This window comes from Dryobates pubescens, chromosome 1, assembly GCF_014839835.1.
Source record: "Dryobates pubescens isolate bDryPub1 chromosome 1, bDryPub1.pri, whole genome shotgun sequence".
Classification (NCBI taxonomy): domain Eukaryota; kingdom Metazoa; phylum Chordata; class Aves; order Piciformes; family Picidae; genus Dryobates; species Dryobates pubescens.
The window spans coordinates 61464445-61484753 of record NC_071612.1 but is presented as its reverse complement, the minus strand read 5'-3'; the positions used below and the strand labels follow the sequence as shown (position 1 = coordinate 61484753).

The following is a 20309-nucleotide window of genomic DNA, read 5'->3' as shown; positions in this document are numbered from 1 at the left end:
AAGTGCGGTGTAGTCATTCACTGTAACAGCCTGTCCTCAGCTGGACAAACCGTCTCCAAGTCATCCTCCTTTGGATCTTTCTGGTGTAATATAAATTAGTTTTGTTGATAAGTGAAGTTAGGAAATACCATATTACCAAATTGAATTAAATTACTTTTGCAGTCTGTGACGCTTTGGATACTTGATATTATTTGTTGTGGATTGCCAAGGACATGGTTCTTTATTCTTCAAACTACGATGACAGTTAACACTTTTAATGTCATCTCTATGGTCTGAACAATATCAATCTAGGCAAGGGCTGTATATTAGGAAACTAATTCATTTGCACTTCCATGTTATTGATACTATTTGCTAAAACAAAGGGAGAATAATAAACCAGCCTTGGCAGGTGATCAGGTGGTGGGATTTATTTTGGGGTGTGTGTGTGGGTTTTTTTGGTTTATTTATTTTGGTTGGGTTTTTTTTAATTGTTAAACTTTGGCAGACTGTTTGGTAGCCTATGAGGAAATGTGCTCAGTCCAGCTTGTATTCCAAACCAGAACATTTTCCTTCAGAACTTATTGTTGGAGTGATTCAGTAGTTTGGCAATGGTTGTAGAGCTTTTCATTTTAACTACTGTTTGCTTTTCCATGAAAGAATGTCTGGTGTTTCCAATGTCTCTGAGGCAGATAAATACCCATATTCCATAAAAATGCTATGTAATATTATCTGGACTTGTAAGTAGCCATAAAAGCAAGACTAAGGATTGATACACACAGACATCAAAACTATTTGAAGACCTTCATTCATCAAACGAGACATTTTCCAGGAAGAACAGCTTCCTGATCTAGTTAAGTGCACAAACCTTTTTGCAGGATCAAGGAGATGGGCATCAAGGTGCAATAAGCTAGCTGTGAACTTCTTAAATTGGCATTCCTACACAGAGAAATTCATACTGATCTGTAGCCTAAGGCAGAACAAGGTGAACTTCCTCTCTAAGGCAAGACAAACTATCTGCAAGGGTGAAAACTAAGCTGTGTTTGCCTCCCTCACTCCAGATCACCATATGCACAAAACAGCTGGTTAAGTGTGACAATCACATGGATACATGCACACTTCATAGCTTTTTGTGCATGTCCTGCGAGCTAAGAATTGCCCTTCAATACTGCTATGTTGCTAATAAACTCAAGGGACTCAAAGCTTGCACAGCAAAATGAAACAGTATATTTTGTGGCAGTTTCTGCATTAGCTGCCAAAATGATGCAAAACAAACGTGCATCTCTTAACAAGCAGAAGTGGAATCTTGCATGATAAATAATAACAACTTTATATATTTACCTTTAAATACTGAAGAATCAAGATGAACTACAGAAGCTGAAAAACAAGTTTTTCTATACTCAGCTAGCTTGAATGGAGCCAAAACTTAGCTAAAACCAAAATATGTAACTATACTCCACACGGACTGCTTGTGAGCACAAAACGAATATGTCATGGTGTTAAAATGTGATGGGCCGACTCCAAGACACAGTTGTGCAGTTGAAGTTAGACTCATCACTTTATGTAAACCACATTTATAAACAGTGCTAGAAAATGAAAGAGTGCTTAGTTTGCCTCACAATAACAAATGTATACAAAAACAGCTTATAAAAAAGAAAACGATTGCAACGTAAGCATCAGTCACATATGGCAGCATATGCTTGCTTGCTCAGGCACATCAAGTAAAACAAACACAGTCATTTGCAATAATGAAATCAAGATAGCCTTTTATATCTCTGATGTGATAATGTTACATATAAAATGTAACCCAAAGGGATTTTTTTTTCCCTTTGTGTATTTCACCATAATGAAAAATTACTCCGAAGCACAAAGCGCTGGATATACTCCTGTCGCTGCCTCAGAAATTCATCTCTGCCACTCATACAGGTAACACTTGTATTTTAAGGCAAGACAGAAGTCTAATTTTCAACCAACTCTTTCAGTGGTGGAGAGAAATAACTGAAAGGGTCTGAGCAAACAGTTTGACCTTGTATAATCTTTTAGTTATTTAAACATGTAATATTTCATAGGAAAATACACAGACATTTGCTTGCAAGGAAAATACCCTCAGACTACTTTCTCTTTGAGTCTTTTCATTAAGACCCCAGCATTGTGGGTTAAACAATTGTGACATCACATTTTTTTAATCAGGCTATTTTAAAACAAAATCTCACTATTAATGGAAGAGCAAATGCAATAAGATAGCTTTGTTTTTGCTTTGAATAGCATCTTCAGCTACATCACCTCAAATCAGCCGCTGAACAACACAGCCAAGAAAGCAGAATTTGATCCTGCTTTAGAAGGCACCGCTTCAGCCTTTGAACAGCTGCCACATTCTACATTGCGGACACTGAAGTCTTGCCCTCAGAAGTGAGAGGAACAAGTACCTAGCATCAGTTCACTCCTCTGCACATTCCAGCTTTCATTCAGAACTCAACAGCTGCCCTACTGTGCTGGCTCATGGAATGACTTTGGGGCCAAAAACTAATGTATACTGGAAACAGCGATTCTGAAGAGAAATTCTGCAACAGTAGTTAGTTCTTAGTAAACTGGAAATATGCTGGAAATGTTTAAAAGAACAGGTTCATAAATTGGATTGAGAGCCAGTGGCTTATTTTAGCTGTTGAGAACAATACTGAAAACCACAATCTAAAGTTCAATCTTGTAGTTAAAAGACCTGAAGAAGTGGCTTCTGGATGTTTTACTTTAGAATCAAATTACATTTGCCATCAAAGCACTAAACCTCTGCCTTGAGCTATTAAGCAGTTTCATTACAACAACAGCATGCCAATCTAAGCAGTATTTATTTCTACTGTATCAGTACTATCCATTGTGCAAAATACACAGGAAGTCCCTTCTAAGGTGAGGTGGTTACATTTTTCCCAGATGCTACCACTCTACATCGCAGCTTCATTATGTAATGTGGCTAAGACCACAAACTTCATACACACAGGAATGTATTCCTACCACCACAGTCAATTAAAAAGAAACTATAATATTTCAAAAAAGTATTTATCCAAAACTGAGATGCTGCTAAACATCAGGAACAGGGAGCACTGCTGCAAAATGAGGCTCTGCTGAAACTGCTGATTCAACACTTGACTGCTGAAAGAAGTGAAAAAGCAGAACCCAGTACATTTATATCACAGCCCTCAAGCCCTGCTGTCTTCTACTGAAGAGCCAAAAAAGTGTTGGAGGTTCGTATTAAATTGCTGCTTGAAAACATTTTGCTCAAGCAAATGCATCCAAACCAGGCTATTCAAAACACAGGGGAGTGTTTGCTTAAGAGGCTTCGGTTTCTAAACACAGGCAGGAGAATGCAGATCTGTGCAATTTGAGATTTCAAAAAAGCTGAAGATCATGCTTCAGATTTTTTATGTGGGAATGTGATTGCTTTTGAAACTGTAATTTCATGCCTTGGGAAAAGTGATAGAGAGACTGTTTGTCACCATTCTTTTCTGCTACTGGAACTGGAGCAAATGCAGAAACAATGCAGCAGGTCGCACAAGCTTTATCTTGTTTGATATGACAGCACCAAAGCTTTCATTTTTTTGGCATAGGATCTCTTTCTCAAGAAAATAACAGTAGACAAAATAACTATTATGCAACTTAAGCTGTCATTGTGCAAACAGCGCCACATTACATATCTATTAAAACCCCCACAACAACAAAACCAACAACAAACAACATTTCCAGGCTAGTCTTCCACAGCAAGAACAGACTCAAGGAGCTAATTAAAGGAACAGATGCAGTCAGATGTGATGGAACTGGATGGATCCAACGCATTGTAACTTTAAACCCACAAGCTGCTACACTGGCTGTGAAACTCGCTTTAGGTAAACTCAGTCCTACATTTCTGAAGCACACATAAACAGGCAGCACACGAAAAGTAAACAAAGAATAAGTGACTTTCTAAATATTGTGATGTGCATGTTAGTACAAACTGTGTGACAGGGCAAATTCTCAGAGTTTATTTTCAGCTCTTCCATCCTTAGCACAGAATATTGCAAATATTGTCTGGTTAAATAAAATATATGCTTTATTTCTTATACATGAGAGAAACAAATTAACTATGGTGATTAATGAAAATCTGATCTGCGCTGGCATTTGATCATCTATATTTTACATACCTGAGCCCACATACCTGAGCCCTAGCTAGAGAACTGTTTACTGAACACAAAAGGTAGAATTTATACCTAACTACACAACAAAGCTCTGATTTTATAACTTTAGAAGGTTTGGCAACATTCTGAGGGCAGTAGGCTATTGCTTTACTCTGCCACCGGCTAAGGTTTTATATTTTCACTCCAAGTCACACCTTTTAAAGAATAATGGCTAACGGAATCATAAATAAGGGTGATTCCACAGTAGGAATGACCTGAAATGGACCTCACTGTACTTCCAATGGCCTGATGTCAACTATTATTAAACTACAGGTTTTACAAAGCCTTCCACTAGACGTCTAGAGTTAAGCCAGAAGTTTTGGCTCTAATACAAGCAGTGATGAAAAACATATGAGTGGTAACAAGTCGTGTTAATATCATTCTTCAGTACTAAGATGGGCTAATCTGAAGCAGCATTTTACTCTGGTATCACCCACGGTGCCAGGAGGATCAAGAAGTTTGGAAGTGGAATTTTTCTTTGTATTTATTTTCCATTTCACAAAACTCAGCCTAACTTCATTTTTATCTCCCCCCCCCCCTTTTTTTTTCCCCCCTTTTTTTTTTTTAAATATGAAATAAGTGGACATAAAGTTCTCAGGTGGATTATCACGGTGCTTCCAGACGAACTACTCAGCTTGCAAGGTATGTCCAATTTGAATGCCTATTCTGTATAAATTACAACAAAGCATTAAGCTACAGGTTGTCAGTCACTATGTGCAGCTTACTGATGTCAGGTAACTTGGAGTTAGAAATACCACTTTTTTTTTGGTGGAACATTTGAAAGTTTACTTTGCAGCTGAAATAATCCTGTTATTTACTACAGCTGAGCTGCAAAGAAAAAAAAAGCTACAGTGAATTGTTTAACTGTTAAAAGAACTGTCAGAAAGACTTAATTGACAATAAAATCCCTCATTTATTACAACCTGTGAAAATTTATCCCATATTTAAAGGGACTTGAAATTAGAACTCAGTGTTAATTTCTTTAATTTGGTATTCAAGAGGGTTTTACGTAGGCATCAAAGTAATTAAAAATGACACATGGAAGAGTGAACTGCATATGAGCTACAACCTAAAAATATTCATAGATCATATTCAGTAACACACGAGTCAAGCAGTTCTCCACAAAAAGTAGGTATTGTTTAAACAAATTCTGTTGTGTATGTGCCGTTCAGAACTTGAATACTGGACTGTTGTCTCAAGAGAGAATAATTTCTTCAGTAATCTTACAGACTGCCTGTGTCAAGCAATTTAAGTTTATCAACAGAGTAGACAAGGAGTTAAACATAAACTCTTTTTATTTCTGGAATGGGACAATGACTAATAGAAGCAGAACTATTTTTAAATACATCTTTCAAAACAGCTTATGGTCTTGCCTTTCTTTGGACAAAATCTGGTCACAGTGCAATGTTTCGTTTTTAATGAACACGAGGATTTTTGTTTGCCTCTGGAAAGACCACCACTGTGTCATTTAAACATTTCCTTTCCAGAAACAATGCCATAGGAAATTTGCTCTGTACACAGGTAAAGAAGAGAGTTTAAATATAATTTACAGTCTTTTCAAGTCTTAAAACTTTACCTGTTAACTCTTTCAGTGTTGTAAATGGGAAGATAAGAGACCATATACAACTGTCAAGGCATCCAGCCTTTTTAACACACGCAGCCCATACTAACGCTGGTACTTCTTGCCCTCTCAGAAAGCAGATTTCATCCCATAATTCATGTTGAGAGTTTTCATGTCACAGAACTATTGCACACTTACGTAGGAATTTCCCAGGCAAGTTCTAAAAGGCTTCATTCATGCTAGCATAGAAGACATCACTTGCATTTCATTAGTTAGATATGATAAGTATGATCCTACAAAAATAGCATTGCAATATCCTATCTGCCACATGCTGTTTGGCAATATGAGTTTTGATAAAGATCCCATATTGGGGAAGGTACATCCCAAACATTCACTAGAGTGATTTGGGGATCATTGCCTACTTCAGGAAGGCAAGTCAGCCTTAGAGCATCTCTGCATGTGAAGTGTACTTTTCACATTTGGTTAGCTCCATTTGGGGTGGTGAGTGTTCCAGCAAAAAGGTGCTGTCCAGGTGCTTTCTGTACTGAAGGGGAAATGGGATTGCTATAAAGAAGGTATACTGGAGAAGGATGGGAGCCCTCCGGAAATTTGCTATACTTTCTCAAACTCATCTTCAATATTTCAGTCTTTAAAAATGAGAGTGGGCAAAGTCAGACTTTGTCCAAGCAAGTGTCCATCTGTTCAGATTATTATCCAATAGAACACCTGAGCCTGTCTAGCAGCTTGTCTGTCACCAATGTATGTCCCACCTCTTCTCCTTCCCTCTCTTTCCATTGAACATTCCGTCCCCCTAAAATAGGCTGTCCCACCCATCCCTTTGTGCTGGCTCTGATACTCAGACTCATTCAGTTTGTTCACCCAGAAAGAATGTGTTGGGTGTTTTTTTTTCCTTGCTCACGTTAGTTTTATGCTGGTTTAGTGAGTTCACTCAGCTTAGTGAGAGCACCCTGAGTGGAGAAGCTGCACTGGAAGGATTTACCTGGGTGCAGAACCAGCTTCAAGTGGCAGCAGCGCACCATTAGTACATCTCTATTTGGGTGTTTTCTTAAAGAACTTATTAAATATTTAATAAAATAGTCATGATAAAATAATTACTTCCAGAAAGACCACTTGGATCTTGGAGTTCAAGCTTTCATTTCTTTTTCAGTTCTGCTACTCTTGAAGCTTAAGCATGCAGAAAGTTTGTCTAAGTTCTTTGAGATGAGCTGCAGAGTCAGAGCATTTCTACAGACACATACCAACATCTTTTTACTTGGAAACTCAAAACCACAGCCAGGGGGAAAAAAAAACAACCAACAACCCACAACAAAAAAAACCCAACCCAAAACACACCATAAAATCTAGTTCTTTGAAATCCATGCTTTGGCAGCTCTTTGGAACCAATTTTTTTGTCAGATTTTTTTGGCCAATGCAAGACTAAAGTCGAACTGGATGACCACCCCTAACTACAAAGCCAATTATCAATAAGGATTTCCTAATGGCAAAATGGGAAGATGAAGTTAGGGCTTTTTCTCTTTCCTGAAAATTAAAAATATTGGCCCACAACCCAGGCTTCCTTCTGTAAAGAGACTTGTCTTCAAAAGACTTAACACACAGGACTAATATATGTCATCAGTGACCTATATTTCTAGACTACAACACTATGTTTCTAGAACTGCTTGTGAACAACCTGTGTTTTCCAGGAGTTCAGACTGGCCCTTACTCCAGTCATAGCCCTAACCTTTCCATAATTTGAAATAGTAATGAATTTTCTGACTGAGAGGAAATATGCAATGCATTTCCTACAGGTGCAAGTGTGGGAACAGAGTTTTAACCTGTTGAGTAAGATAGCTTCCTAGCACCAGATCGAGTAGAGCATTTTAGGAATGTACATGAAAGATTATCTTTTAGATACAGTAAAGCCATACATCTAGTGTCTATCACAAATAGAAGACAGCAGGGAGTGTGCTGCTGTGTGGTGGAGTGTGGTGGTGGTGCAAGACATGATAAATGCTATGATGCTTGATATACACACAGAAATTGCACTGAATTAACACAGAGCAATTTTCCCATTTAGTAGCTAAGCAGTCAGGGGAAGAAGACCAGCCTGAGTGCCCTTCTGTGAAAACCCAGCCATTAAAACACTTGCCCAAGGAGAGTTCCTCTTCTCTTAATTCATGCTATGACTGAAGTATTGAACAGTTAGACTGTTTTCATGAAGCTGAAATACAAGATAGAAAGTGCCAAATAGTCCAAAGGTTTACAGCCAGACATGACCACAATTGTTTCCAGTCAAATACAAGTAAGTTCCACATCTTGTTCCCAGCACTGCTTGTATTCAAAGACTCTTTCAAGAGAACACATTGTATAGGATTGCAAGGAGAACTGCAGCATTCTGCCTAGGAACTTTGTACATTATTTTGAACACAAAGAAAAGCAGATGGGGAAAGTGTGTGAAGATTCTTTGAAGAGAGTGCTAAATCAGCGAAAGATACACACACTACTCCAAGGAGCATACAACTGGGAGATTAAAATAAATCACAGAATCAGGCTACACTTACACGCTGCATACCTGCAAGACCAATGTATATTGTGCTTCTGTTTTCAGATGCACTTGGTGGGAAGTTAGTTGTTGCAGTCTTTTGAAAGTGTGAGTTTTAAGTAACTGAAACACTGTTGGCTTTTTTCCCTTATATCCACCCTGAAACACACAGTTACAAGGTCTAGTACATACCTCATAACTATTGTATGTGCATACAACATATGGGAGCAATGTGCTTCAGTGCTAAGAACCATAAACAAGAAAGATCAAAACCAGCTTGTAGAGAAAAAAGTGACACAAACAAAACTTCAGAGTTCTCAATAGGCTAAGCTGACATCCTTGCACAAACCAGTGCACTTTTCCTGTGACTGGGGACCAGTGACAATAAAGACATTTTTCAGCTATAAACAGATCAGCAAGTGATCAAACAAGAACTGGCATCCATTTAGTACTTCCCTAAAAAGGACTATGGTAGTTTAAGTAGAAATGTTTTTATAAACAGGATATGAATAATAAAATTTACAGCAGCCCCTCTTGGATTGCACAGTGTGCTGCTGTAGGATCCAAATGACTTCTGGAATTGGGCTTCCGAGGGGAACAATGCAGAGTTGACACTAGATTTACAACCATTTCTCACAGAGCTGCCAAACATCCTGTGGCAATTCTTCCTATCTCTGGCTTCCCTTGTGTCAAGTTTCATAGAAGTATTTGGTCATTAAAATCACCTTTAGTATTAAAACAGAATATGCAGAAGATATCTAAGGGCTTGGAACTATGGATCGTCATTACTCAGGTAACATGGGATACTGTAGGATTGGAATCCTGGTTTTCCCGGTCAGGCAAAATGAGAACTCAGAGAAACAGAATGAAACTGAAAGAAAAGCTGTAAGGAGACAGAGTCTGACATATTTTTCTAAAGACAAATCTAAATTTTAAGTACTTTGTAACTTGTGTATTCTTCTTAATAACACCAGGGAAAAATAGCTGTAGCTACCTCACATGTGGTTTTCTGCTTTGAAGGGGCCCAAGCTGATCTGACATCATTCTGTCTTCCAAACTGGAGAGACTTTGATTACACAGAAAAGATACTGTCATGTTACAGAGAGTCTGGAAAGCTGATGGGGTTTCTGGCATTGATTTCAAGCATAGTGCATTCTGAGCTCCTTTCAGCCGTGACATAGGACACAAAGCTCAGCTGAAAAAAAATGTTTATTGAGAAAATATGCACACAGAAGTATTGGCTTCCAGATCTTTTCTGGATATAAGCAAATTGACTAATTGCAACATTCACAACATGCAAGTGTTTTACCTTAGTCCTTCATATACTATTTAAGCCTTAGTATTTCTAACAGAACATTTTTCATGACCAGAAATGTAGCAGTGAGTGAAGTAAGTAGTTCAATCTCTGTCTTTGCTGTTTCACATTCACATCATGTTTCACATGATTCTTATGTTTGGGTTGTTTTGTTTGTTGGTTCATTTTCCTCTTCAAGCCTGGCTACCCTGATTAAGAAGATATGAAAGAATACACGCTCCTCCTCTTCCTGGCTTTGTGCTCTGCCAAACCTTTCAGCAGTCCTTCATATTTTACATTAAAGAATATGATGCTCCAAGACATGGAAGAAGAAGAAGATGATTATGATGATGACAATTCTCTGTTTCCAACCACTGAACCAATTATACCACTGATGCCTTTTGATCTGTTCCCAACATGCCCCTTTGGATGCCAGTGCTACGTGAGAGTTGTTCATTGCTCTGACCTGGGTAAGAATGAATTTGTGTTTGCACTCCACTTTGGAGGATTTGCCTTTTGAAACTGGATCCTTCAGCTCCATAAATTTCACACAGCTGCATATTCCTGCCCTAACTGGTTTCAAAAGGAGCTTACATATTTGGGGTTGGGCTTGCAAACCCTATCTAATTCATGTCCAGCATCTAAGTTGTGTGCATCACTTTTTACACTATAAATGTTTTCCTAGTTCATGCACATCAGTTTAGAAAATTAAAAAGCTGCTATAGCCACCCCTCATAAGCAGTGACTTCTGTTGACACCATGGAAAAGCATTGGGAAAAGGTAACAACTGTAAAATTATTTAACTGAGTACTGACTTGGGTTAGTAAGTGTGTAATAATCTGCACAGATTTTTATCCACTAAGCGAAAGATCACACAATGTGAGAATGCTTACATTTACATCTTAGATTACCCTTTCTCCTGTTTCTTTTACTTGCATGAAGTTATATCCAAAGAGAAGAGCAAAAAAAGTTTGCTGTACCATCTGTTTGCATCAGACAAGCCATTAGTCCTCTCCCTTAACCATGACTCTGGCTAAAGAAGTACTTCATTCACAACTACAAACCAATAGGTCAAATGACAAGAATACAAGACAAAGGAAAAAGAGGCCATAAATAAACCACAGGGAAGTTCAATGCAAGTGCATAAGTAGGATACAAACTATTTGCTCAGCTTAACTTCCATTGAAGTGCAGATCACTGGTAACAACATTTTAACTGAAAGGAGATCTGCTACTGTCATTGCTTCAGAAACACAATAGTCCTAGCGAATTCATTATTAGTCGAGTCAGTTTGAATTAGTGTTCCTTGAAGTTTTCACATGATTCAAGGTAATCAAAGGAATAGCCTTCTGCCAGTAGCACAGTGACAAGGACATTTCTTCTCATAGCTAAACTTAACCTGAGATTTCTCATGCCATACCAACACTGAGCCAATACATAAATTGCTGGGTTTGTTTAGAATGTGTCATTATTAAGGAATCAAAATTAACTTTGGTCTTTTCCAATTCAAAGCACTCTGTGATTTGCTAGCAGTGGTAAAATGTGGTTATTGTGTTTCATCTACAGATTGCAAACTGCTTTATTTCAGTTCAGACATAGGAAAAAACCTATTTATAGACTTCATCTTTAAATTATTGTAACCTATTAATTATGGAATAATTATTAATAAATTGTACCAGCATTTAGCATTTGATGCATCAGCATTTCCAATGAAAAGAAAATTGCTACCCCTTGCTAGTCTCTTCTGCTGATTTAGGATCTCAGATGGCAAGAATCTAAGTGGTTTTGTCACTGAACCATTAACTGGATTGGGGGATTTATACAACCGGCAATTAAGTGCTGGGAGATGCAAGACCTTCTTTGTCCGTTTTTACCAAGCATACATTTCTCAGCCCTGACATTGACCATATGGTCATATGAGAGACCCTGCCAGTACAACGGATATGGTGGTAGAGAGATAGAAAGGAGCACGTGAGCACTGCACAGAACCCCCTCAAAGCCACTGCAACAGCCCTGTCCCTCAGTACAGAAACACAGCTGCTGTTCCTTGGAGGGCTGCTTGAGCTAGGGACTTAGGCAGTTTTTCCACAGAACAATCAGTGTTCTGATGTCACTTATTTCACAGGTGCAAAGAATCTGCAACGAGCAGCCCACCAAAGCTTTACATGGCCAGGGCAGAAGCAGTTCTTCCTGAAACTATCCACACATTTTTGTCTCACATAAGTAGTTCCTCCCATCCAATATTCCCTTCTAGCCTTTGCCTTATGGCTGTTTTTATTTTCTTTCCCATCATAAACACTAACAATCTTACTGCATTTTGATGTTTAGCAGTTAATCTCTTTGGACTTATACACAGGCACATAATGTTTCTGTTTATGTCACATACTTAAATAGGTTTGACATCAATACCTCGCAACATCCCACCAGATACTCGTATGATTGACCTTCAAAACAACAAAATTAGAGAGGTCAAGGAAAATGATCTCCGAGGACTCACGTCACTCTATGTAAGCTTGCTCTTTTCCAAGTTTGAAATCTTATACAGCAATCTGAAGTATTTTGATTATTTTAAAATACATACAGTGTATTTCTTCTCCAACAGTATCCATAAAAATACAGTCCTGTGCCTATGTACTTGACTGCTCCCACAGTAATTTCTGAGTTGTATGAACTATGCTACCTTCCACAGTGCCCAGAAAATGGCCCAGATGCATCTCATCAAAAAGATTTCTTCAGTCCTCAGCACAAAGAAAACCATTTCTTCCATTTTAAAGACAAGTGTTCCTTTTTTATCTGCTTAGCTTTAAAATAGCAGGAGGAACTTAAGCCCACAGGAACACAAGAGCATTGTTTTCTGAGGCTGTTTGCAAAAGCACACAGAATGCAGCTCACATATACACCAGTGAAACAGTACTGCAAATCCAACTGGCCTGAACAGAAACCAGACCGATACTGAATTACTGAACAAGTCAGGTGCTTTACTACTACTGGGTGTTGGGCTCTTCTCCTTAGTAACAAGTCACAGGACTAGAAGAAATGGTGTCACTTCGCAGCAGGTAAGGTTTAGGTTGGATAGAAGAAGAAACTTCTTCACCGGAAGGGTTTTCAAACACTGGCACTCCAGTGAGTTGGTTGAATCCCCATCCCTGGAGGCTTTTAAAAGATGCGAGGATGGTTTAGTGCCAGACTTCATAGAGTTAGAGAATGGTTGGAGTTGAAGATCTTAAAGGTTTTTTCTAGCATGCTCAAGTAAGCATATAGAGACAGTTTTTAAAGTAAGTATTGCTGGCAAGAGATAAATCTGGATTTTTACAGAACACAGCAATCCCTTTTTATAATGAAAGGAACTAAGAAAGTCCCAGAAGCCTAGAAAGGTAGATGAAATCTGATTTGGAACACTTATGTTCTTAAGATGTCGCTCTAGATCCAATACCAACAAATCCTGACAATTTCAAGCTTTTCATTCTAAAACTGACAAATCTGTTCCACAAGTTACAGCAAAGTGACATTCTGTTCCACGTTGGAAAGACATAAAACACATGCAGACGAACAGAAAACAAACACTTCTTCAATTATACTTGGTTTCTGAGTAAAAACTGAAAATTTACCAGATCTAAGTGCTTTTGAATGAGCTTATTAATTATTATGGGTTAAGCTAGGAGAGAAAAAAAATAGGAACCATATAAACTCACTGTTTGCAATGAAGTGTTTCCAATTCCACTGAAGTGTCTCAGCTTTGGGCACAGAATGGCCTTACCAGCAAGTTAGGGGGCAAGCAAACAAACTGGTTTATATTTAGCATAAAAGACCTTACAGAAACTAACCTTCAGTGGCTAAGGAAGCCGCTGGAATACATCAACAATCATCACACTTCATTATGTGATAACTGAAACCCCTCAGCTGCTCTCATTTTTCTCATCATTTAATTTGTGGCAAGGCCTAACAGAATTTGTACTGAAAGCAAAGTTTACTTTGCACAATTTGGTCTACTGAGCAAAGACACAGCTGGCGACTTGGATTAGGAAGGAGCATTTCCTGTTTATTTCCTTAAGATAGCCTCATTTTTCTTTTCTGATGTGTGTTGTTTTTTAACAATTCCAGAGAGCAGATGACTTAACAACAGCTCAAAGAATTTAACAAAGAACAAAAATTAATAGCTAGGTATGGAACTGCAGAGATATGTTTTGACATGCAAAGTTATTTCAGATTAGTAATATTTCGTTGTCCATAGTAAATTGCTACAAATGCTCTGATAACATATTACAACCACGAACAAAAGCTGTCCCCAAAAAAGTATTAATGTACTGTACAGGAGAGAGAGATTTAAATTCACAGGAGTTGAGGACTTATGGCAAATTGGCTACAAATGCATGTCTGTGTATAAGTTAGAGTCAGACATTAACTTTTAAGACATTCAGATTAATATTCTGACTTTTATTTTGCAGAAATAAAAGATGAAAACTTGAGTTTGGAGATTTTCTTGGCATTAAGGAAGAGCAACAAAAGAATATAACCCCCTTACAATTCCACAAAACACACCAGCATTGCTTTGCCAGTTCTTCTCATTATCCACTAGCACCTTGTCAGCTCTGACTACTTTTTCTCTATCTTCTAGTTAATGCTCCAGCTTCCATATTGGGTTTTTTTTGGGGGGGTTTCACTATCAATTGAAATGCCCCAAAACACATACTAAGTGCTGAAGTTTGGTATGATGGAAAAATACAATTGTTAAAATACTTAATTGTTAAATTATATATCGAATTCATTACTTAAAAGTCATATTCCTAACAGTCCCAATATAAAGACATTTTCCTTGTCTTTCACTTCCCATATCTCCTAGGCTCTGGCTCTGAACAACAATAAAATCACCAAGATCCATCCAAAAGCATTTCAATCAACCAAGAAGCTACGACGATTGTATCTGTCCCATAACCAGCTAACTGAGATTCCAGCAAACCTACCTAACACTTTAGCAGAGCTCAGAATTCATGCTAACAAGGTTAAGAAAATCCCCAAGGACACATTTAAAGGAATGAAATCTCTCCATGTTTTAGGTAAGTCCAGTTCAGTAGAAAAATGTCTCTGCCCCAACTGTAACATACCATATGTAACTATCATTCAAAAATTTCCCCAGTGTGAAGATGGGTGACACAGGTCCTGTTTCTGTTAACCCTCCAAACTAGATAGCCTTTAATTCCTGACAGCTGTGACTTCCACCCCTCAGAATAGGTAATCACAGCTAAACAGTAATCAATGCTTAGATCAGTGGAGATGATAAAAATCAAACCAGCTATTTATAACTTAGTCTAACATAGAGAAAATTCCTACGCCATAAATATTCTTATTTGTTTCTCTTGGACAGAAATGAGTGCAAATCCTCTTAACAATGATGGAATAGAGCCAGGGGCTTTTGAAGGAGTAAATATCTATCATATAAGAATTGCAGAAGCTAAACTAACTTCAATTCCTAAAGGTATGGTTTGCTTTACCTTTCTTATTTTACCTATACCACTATGCTCCTAAATAAAATGCTTTAACATCTATATGATTATCAAAATGCTGATCAGTTCTGACTTGCCTTGTTCATTATTATCAGACCACCTCCCACCTCATTTCTCTTTTTGCACTTAGTATCCAATTCCATGCCTCAGAGGTGTGCATGAACACACAGCCCCACCTCCTGCCTTCTTCCCATCAGGCAGCCCATTCCTCCCACAGCCATCCAAAGACCCTTCTCATTAGAAACAATAGGATGAAAATTATAATCTTTCACAAGAGCCTTTTAAAATCCTTACAAAGGGTAAACCCCCTGAGATTTGATCTGAGTCATAAGGGACACAGAATTCCTATTCCTATTTATTGCATGAATTGAAAATGAAACACCCAGATGTTTAATTTTGAATGTCTCTAGTGACTGTAGCTCAGGTATGCCCAGCAATATAACAACCTTAATGCAAAACTCAGTACTCTCTGAATGGAGTTTTGCTAAGTGAAATTGAACATTGTAATTAAATTCAGCACAACATACCACAAAATGGAATCACGCCTTCATATAAAACAATCAACCTGTGGTTTGGATGTAATAAGAAATCACTCACCTCCACACAAATGCAGCACAGAGGAACTCAGTACAACATTCTACCTGCATAGTCTGTAGGTCACCCCAGCATTTAAGCAACCTCTCAAGATTTTAACTACTGGTTAAGACAAAAACAGGAAACAAAGCATGATATGTTTTATCATTTGTTAACTTACAGGGAGACTAAGTGTTGGCCCCTAAGATATTTATTCCTGGCTCATTCACATAAAGAACTTATTTCTTATTAAACTTAATCTCTTCTTGCAGACAGATAAATATGCAAAAGTGTCTCTGCAAAGGAGAACACTAAAAATACCACAGGAAACCAAACCAACTCATTCCAATTGTTAAGGTAATTTTAATATGAGAAACTATCTGGTTGTTTATGGCAGCATTCTTCTGCAGACAAAAAGATAAAATTAATCATAATACCATCTCCTAGAACTTGTCACCAAAAAACATACACAAAGTCATTCAGATTTTATCCTTATTACAGAGATATCACAGCATGAGATCTAGTATGTGGTCTCACACACATAACCAAATCAGAAACAAACAGGATTTCATTCTACACAAATAGAAGCCTTCTATCTACAAATGTTATGACACCACAAAATCAATTACTTAAATAATGTAACACGCAGTTTAAAATCTAAAGATGGATGGTCTCCCTTTACTGAAACTCAGACAAGCAGCAACTGGTAGAACTGTGAACTGGAATGTGAAGTGGAAAAAAAAAAGGCCAAAACCAAACCACAAAAATCATGTCAACTGGCACACAGACAGACTGCAAAGCAGGCCACTTCTCTCCAGTATTGTAATGCTGCAACAAACATCAGTGGCAATGGGAGAGGTGCTCTCCTAAGCTGTAACACAGCTCGGTGTCAGGGTGCCATCTAGACAGATGTGAGTAAAACTGGACCTAAGATCAGCAAAGGTAAATTCAGACTTGTCACTAGCTTTCTCTGCCCTCACTAATAGGATACTGTAGAAAAGATCCTCTATCTCCTGGTCTATTCACTAATCATCCTGAATTTGGACTATTTGGTACTACACAAGAAAACATTCTGTGCAGCAGCACAGGAAAGAACAGACTGTCTACCTCATTTTACTTAGTGAATTCTGAAAGCTTTCCTCCCAGATGACACCTGGGAGAATCAAATGGCTATAGTAGGAAAACTGCAACATCTTTTGGAAGGAAATACATACCTACAAAAAAACTGCCACAGGTTCCACAGGAGTAGGATTTTAACTACCAGCACGTAACACAATTTACACCTTTGTCAGGTTAAGGGAAAGCACATGAAAGCCATTGTAAAGAAAGCTGAAAAAATCATACCAGATTTTGGAACCCTTGAAATCTTAACATTAGCATATGCACTTCTTAATTTTTTTATAACTACTATTGTGAACCAGATGATGTCGATTGTTGTTTTTCAATGTAGCACACTTGTATCTAACATCCATTCCTTTGATGCAGACAACCCCTTTCCCTAGACTCTTCCCCCAATACAAAGAAACATTATAAATATTCCAACAAAAAGAAGTGGGACTTCTTTTTCTCATACTGTGCATTTGTTTTTCATCAGACTTGCCCTCCAGTCTGCTAGAACTTCACTTAGATGACAATAAGATCACAGCAATTGAACTTGAAGATTTTAACCGCTACAAAGATCTTCAAAGGTACCATTGTCACACAAAATGCTTTTATTGGATGAAAGGCCTGACCTGGCAGGATCTTCTCTTGTTAAAGAGAGAGTTAAAAATTTTAAGTGTTTCAGTTAGAATTTCTGTAAATAAGGCCAAACTTTAAACCCAAACAAAGCCACCTAAACATTGCACTTGTTATTACAAGTCTTGCCTACGGTTTGCAACAGTGCATGTTAAGACCAGCATCTGATTACTTCTATCAGAGATAAAATTTAATCATCTTTCCCCAGCTCTTTTTGCCTCCTATGTCTAATCCTGCTTATTTCAATCTTAAAAAAAAAAAAAGGGGGGGGGGGGGTCAGGCAAAAAAAGCAGTATTTTATTGTGGATCTCAATGTGTCTTTAATGAAATGGTTCTTGTTCTATTTCTAGACTAGGTCTTGGGAATAACAAAATCAAAGACGTGGAAAATGGAAGTTTTTCCAACATACCGAGTATACGTGAAATCCATCTTGAAAGAAACAAGCTCAAGAAAGTTCCTCCTGGATTACCTGAACTGAAATACCTGCAGGTCATATACCAAACTTAATAGAAAGCTCTGGTAGTTATGTGATGACTTTCACAGTGCCATACTGATTAGGACATAACTAAAAGGCATATTTGTCTGTCACATATTTTGACATCACTGTCACACTAGAAAAACATAAAATCATCTTATGTACTCCATAATATAAAGAAGATCAAACAACAAGAATTCTTCCAAGGGAAAAAAAAAAAAGAAAAAAAAAAAGTAAATTAGGCATCCAGAAAACATCTCCAGAAAGTTTGTCAACAGATTTCCTACGGTTCCCCTATTAGCAAGCCAGAGTGGAAATATTTCCATTGCCATGCTGAGAAGTCTTAAAGCCAAAGTAAATTGTTGATAAGGTTTTACAAATGGTACTTAGAACTAGACAAATTATGCAATAAAATTCTTTGGAAACACAGTGTCTCAAACTCTGGAACAGCAATTGAAGTCATGTAAGTTTTATAAGGTGGGAAACCCCCTTAGGACACTAAGCAGAACAAAGCATGGGGAAACAGGTAGGACTACACAGATGACAGAATATACACTAAGCCATCTGTAACAACTTTTACCTCTGAATTTCACATCTTTCCACTTCTCATTTCACTTTCAATTAAAGCAAATATTTTGAAAGATATATGTTTAATAAAACCCAACCCCAAAAATCAAACCAGCAACTATCAATGTAAGGGAAATTAGATAACAAAGTAATTCTTTTGTCAACATGCATTATTTTACTTAGTAAATTCTAAACTATTATCATAAAGTCCTCCCCCCCATTTAAGATACATCAGCATGAGACTGAGCTGTTCTTATAACCATAGTGACAAATCTTTCAGTATCAACTATTTCAGAGACTACTTTTTAAAATTTACCAGACCACTGAACATTAGAATTTGGTAAGAATATAATATGGCATCATTATACTTCTGACTATATGAGAACACAGAGTGGCATTATAGGGGAGCACTCCGTAAGAAAAGAGTCCAATGATTTTGACCACGCACTGATAAAACCTCATGTAGCATTTTTTGAGAGACTGTGGCAAGAGTGAGACTTTTTTTTTTAAGCTTTAACACAGATATTTAATGCCTGTTACTATTAAGGTTTGCATCCAGCTGACCTTTCAGCAAACCTCAGATATCTACATGCAATGAGGGTTTAGATATTTACCCATTTACATACTAACTGTTATGTTTTTTTGTTCCTTATTGCTGCAGGTGGTCTTCCTTCATTCTAATCATATTGCCAAACTGGGAGTCAATGATTTCTGTCCAACAGGAAGGAGAAAGAAGAAGGCATTATACAGTGGCATAAGCCTCTTCAATAATCCTGTAAAGTACTGGGAGGTTGAGCCTTCAACTTTCCGCTGCATTTTAGCTAGAAACAGCGTGCAACTTGGAAACTTCCTCAAGTGATACCCAAGTTGGTCATGTCAAAAGCAACTCATCAAAAATCACTTCTACAATACTTGAAATTTGCAGAAAAATGCCAATTTTACACAACTTCACCAGTTTACAAAGCATTTGCTATTTTGAGGATGATTAATTAGAAACAGTATGTTAATAATATCAGTTGTATTATGTGACAATGTTCAACCTACATTTGAGTAATTTAAACAAATGCTTTTATAACGTACAGAAGGACTCTTGGAAACGGAACTGGAAACTATATTTGATGTTTCCTATTGTAGATGTTTAATTCTTCAGCTAAATCACATAGTTTTAACATATTCTTTCTTTCATGTAAATTCTAAAAAACCAAGTGGAAGTGACTTTTCCATAGGAAGGACCTTTTTCTCTGCCAAAAAGTCTTGTAAGGAAAGTTGCAAAAACCCCATCATTGTCAGACTTGAAGGGCAACTCCTTGTGCCAACTCTGATAATCAGCAAAGATGCACTAAAAAGGTACAACATTGCAAGACCTTGTTTCTAAACTAGAACAGACTTTTATAATCTATAGAGTGAGATAAAGGCAGGTTTCATACCTTAGGATCATAGAATCATTTAGGTTGGAAGAGACTTTATCGAGTCCAACCATTCTCTGACTCTACCAAGTCTGGTGCTAAACCATGTCCCACAACACCACATCCCTTCCTCTTTAAAACACCTCCAAGGATGGGGATTTAACCATTTCCCCAAGACAAGACTGATCCAGAGTCTGAGAAGATTTTCAGTGAAGAAGTCTCCTCTAATATCCAACCTATCCATTCCAATATGAAGAAGTAGCACACAGAAAAAAACCTCTTGAAAAAGTTTTGTTATCTTTTCTTGCAACTTTCAGAGGGAAATGTCCTTCAAGCTTTTGCTATCAATATAATTTGATGCAGTCTGAACATTAAAAAGTAGGATTCAAGATTTATCGTATGCTTCAAGCTTAATAGGAAAGATTATTAAACTCCCTTTAGGCCAGCACAACCATTTTCTTTTATCTATAACAACT

The 20309-nt window shown here is 37.5% G+C and overlaps 1 protein-coding gene across 1 annotated transcript; it reads left to right on the top strand.

The window, feature by feature from the left end:
* Positions 1-4732: 4732 nt before the first annotated feature.
* On the top strand, positions 4733-20092 carry ASPN (asporin). The gene is made up of 8 exons (XM_054166778.1): positions 4733-4820; positions 9775-10045; positions 11969-12081; positions 14415-14628; positions 14937-15047; positions 17243-17336; positions 17736-17874; positions 19089-20092. The coding sequence occupies exons 2-8, from the start codon at positions 9799-9801 to the stop codon at positions 19284-19286; spliced, it is 1116 nt and encodes a 371-aa protein (XP_054022753.1). The 5' UTR covers positions 4733-4820; positions 9775-9798; the 3' UTR covers positions 19287-20092.
* Positions 20093-20309: the final 217 nt, after the last annotated feature.